The sequence below is a fragment of the Buceros rhinoceros genome, unplaced genomic scaffold, assembly GCF_000710305.1.
Source record: "Buceros rhinoceros silvestris isolate BGI_N320 unplaced genomic scaffold, ASM71030v1 scaffold20499, whole genome shotgun sequence".
Classification (NCBI taxonomy): domain Eukaryota; kingdom Metazoa; phylum Chordata; class Aves; order Bucerotiformes; family Bucerotidae; genus Buceros; species Buceros rhinoceros.
Window position 1 is genome coordinate 6,760 of NW_010432344.1, and position 2,715 is coordinate 9,474.

Below are 2,715 nucleotides of genomic sequence, written 5' to 3' on the forward strand. Positions count from 1 at the left end.
CGGTTGGGGCCCCTGCCATAACAACAACGCCATTGTTCTATTTGCGCCACGTTATTGTTTTCCTTGTGCCACGTTATTGTTCTTCTTGTGAAGCAGCGGCACAGTCCTGCAGCAGCACGGGGACCTCAGCAGAGATCCAAGGGGAGCAAAAGGGGGAGCAGGGCACATGTGTGGCACAGAGCGAGTCCAGGCGATGCTGTTTCCAGAGCAGGGACGGGCCGAAGCGCTCGCTGAGAATCAGCCCAGGCTGGTGGTGCCACCGGCAGACAGGGGCTCTCTGAAAGCAGTCTCAAGCAACCAGGGAGAAACAGGATGAGATCCGGCTGGGGAGCCTCGTCCCAGAGAGAGGGGCCAGGCCGGGGGAAACCCTACTCAGTCTTGGAGGCAGGGGGGCCATCGGACACTCCCGGGCCTTTCTCTCGGAGCTTGCGCAGATAGTCATGGGGGCCTTTGCCCTCGAAGGCCGTGGGGCTCTTGTAGGAGCCACCGATCTTGTCCCAGAGGGTGAAGTACTGCCCGTAGTTGTAGTCGAAGTACAAGTGGTGGTCAGTGTGGTGGGCCGAGCCGTTGATGACATGCTGCAAGAGGCGGGGGACACGGTAGTCGCCGTCATGAATGGAGATGGTCCAGACGTTAACAAAGATGTAGAGGCCCAAGTAGGTGACTTTGTGCAGGGGAAAAAGGAAGGGGTAGACGTGGTAGGGCAAGCTCTGCATGAAGCCATCAACCGGGTGGAAGGCGTGGCTGGCGAAGGGCGTCGCGATCTTCCAGAGGTGGTGGGGCTTGTGGAAGCGCTGTGGGGAGAGGGTATGCCATTGGTCCCTGGGGTGGGGGCAGGCGCAGGGCCCCCTTTCAGGAGGTCCTCCAGCCAGGCACGGACTTGCCGACCGGGGGCCCTTGCCGCCCAAAGTGCGGGAGAGGGCCGCATGCCCTAAGAGGCTCTTGGCTCCCATCGTGTCGAGGATTGAAGCAAGGTGATGCTCCATCTGGCTGGGCTGAGCCCAGCCGGCCGTTCCCCCCAGGGTGTGTGCTCCCTGGAAGCAGCAGCTTGGCTGCAGCCCTGCTGTGGGTCTCATACCTTATAGAGCAGTTTGTGGTGGAGAGCGCGGTGTATCCAGTAGATGCCCATGTCAGTGAAGAAGAGGAAGGACAGCATGCTGAGGAAGACACCTAACCAGCCTAGGGAAACAGGGATGTTAGGGGTGGTGAGGGCCAGTGAGGAGCTGGAGGCTGTAGGGGCCGGGGAGGTGTGATGGCCCTCATCGCAGGAGGACGTGCAAGTCGTTTAGGGGTCCATCCCGCTGAGGTGTGGTGAGAGGGTTGGGCAGTCTCTTGCTGTCTTGGTTGGACTCATGGATAGTGAGTTGGGTGCTGGTTTGCTGGAAGCTGTGCCCAGGAAAGGGAAGGACTTCTTTAGCGGAGCTGGGGGTATGGGCCCTTCCTCAAGCTGTTGTAAACAGAACTTGGGATTACAACTACTAGCTAGGACAAGCTCGAGGCAGGATGGATTTTTCAGGGTCTGTACGAGGTGTGCCATCATCAGGAGAAATGGGGGCCACCCACACCAGGAGGGGCTGAGGGAGGCAACCCGGGCAGCGGGGAGAGGGGGTTGTCCTGTCAGGGGAGCGGCTCACCATATGGGGAGTCCTCGATGTTGTCGTAGAGCTTGCTGTAGCCCCGCACCTCGGCGAAGAACAGGGCGACGGTGGGTACGCTGATCCAGGGGAGGGAGCGCAGGGCATAGACGATCTCCCGATGCACCTGGTTCTGTGGGGGGAGCAGCGGAAAAGAGGGGTTAGGAGAGAGGGTGCACCAGGAGCTGGGCAGACCCCCAAGAGTCCTGACACTGCCCCAAGTCCCTTGCGAGGCAGGGAGGGCTGGCATCTCATCCAGCAGCTGCCGTCTGTGAAGGCAGCTTGGGGAGCACTCACCTCTAGGAACTGGGGATGCTTCTTCAGTTCATGGTCAAAGATGAAGTAGTAGCTGAGGGTGCCAAAGAGCAGGTAGAGGGTGAGTGCCCCCAGATTGGTGATGACGAAGAGACTGAGGAGCTGGCGGCTGGGCTCACCTTCAGGCCAGCTGGCAGGGTACACATAGGGTGTGAGGATATGCCGGTCAGCGACATCCAGGACCAGATCCATGGCAGCTCCTGCAGGAAAGAGACAGGGTTGGTGTGACTGGTCACAGAAGGGGTGCAGAAGGTGTCCCTGGTCTCTCCAGCCCATCCATCCCCGGGGCCGTAGGGGCTCAGTCTGAGCAGCCCTTAAGATTGGGTGGTGGGGTGCCAGAGAGTCATGGCGGTGGGCAGCTCGGCTGTCTGTCCAGGCCACCATAGCCAGGTCTGTGAGGTGTGTCTGGGAGATGCAGGCTGTGGGGAATCAAGCATGGATCACAGCCGATGTCGAGGTGGGGGCTGCCCTGTTTCTGTGTCCTCCTGCTGCGGGAGAGGGCTGGTATGGCAGTGTCCCATGCTGGGGAAAGGGCGGCAGCGGGATGTAGGTGTTGGGGAGCACGGTGTCCTCTCATGTGGGGCGCAGTGGCCTGGGGACCGTGGAGGCGGCTGTCTCGGTGCTCCGGCTTTCAGTCCTGCGGGGAGACTCCGGCGGTGCTGCCGGGGGTCCCGCTGTCGGTGTGGAAAGCCCCCGGCAGAGCTGGGACCGGGACCGTGCGTGGGCAGGGAGGTGGCAGCGGGAGAGCAGAGGGGCTCGTCGATGG

At 61.4% G+C, this 2,715-nt stretch overlaps 1 protein-coding gene across 1 annotated transcript; it reads right to left on the bottom strand.

Annotated features, from left to right (window-relative positions):
• Positions 1-368: 368 nt before the first annotated feature.
• SC5D (sterol-C5-desaturase) lies at positions 369-2,147 on the bottom strand. Its single transcript, XM_010143755.1, has 4 exons — positions 1,932-2,147; positions 1,635-1,767; positions 1,079-1,179; positions 369-794 (listed from the first exon to the last, which is right to left on the bottom strand). Exons 1-4 carry the CDS (start codon positions 2,139-2,141, stop codon positions 369-371), a joined length of 870 nt encoding a protein of 289 aa, XP_010142057.1. The 5' UTR covers positions 2,142-2,147.
• Positions 2,148-2,715: the final 568 nt, after the last annotated feature.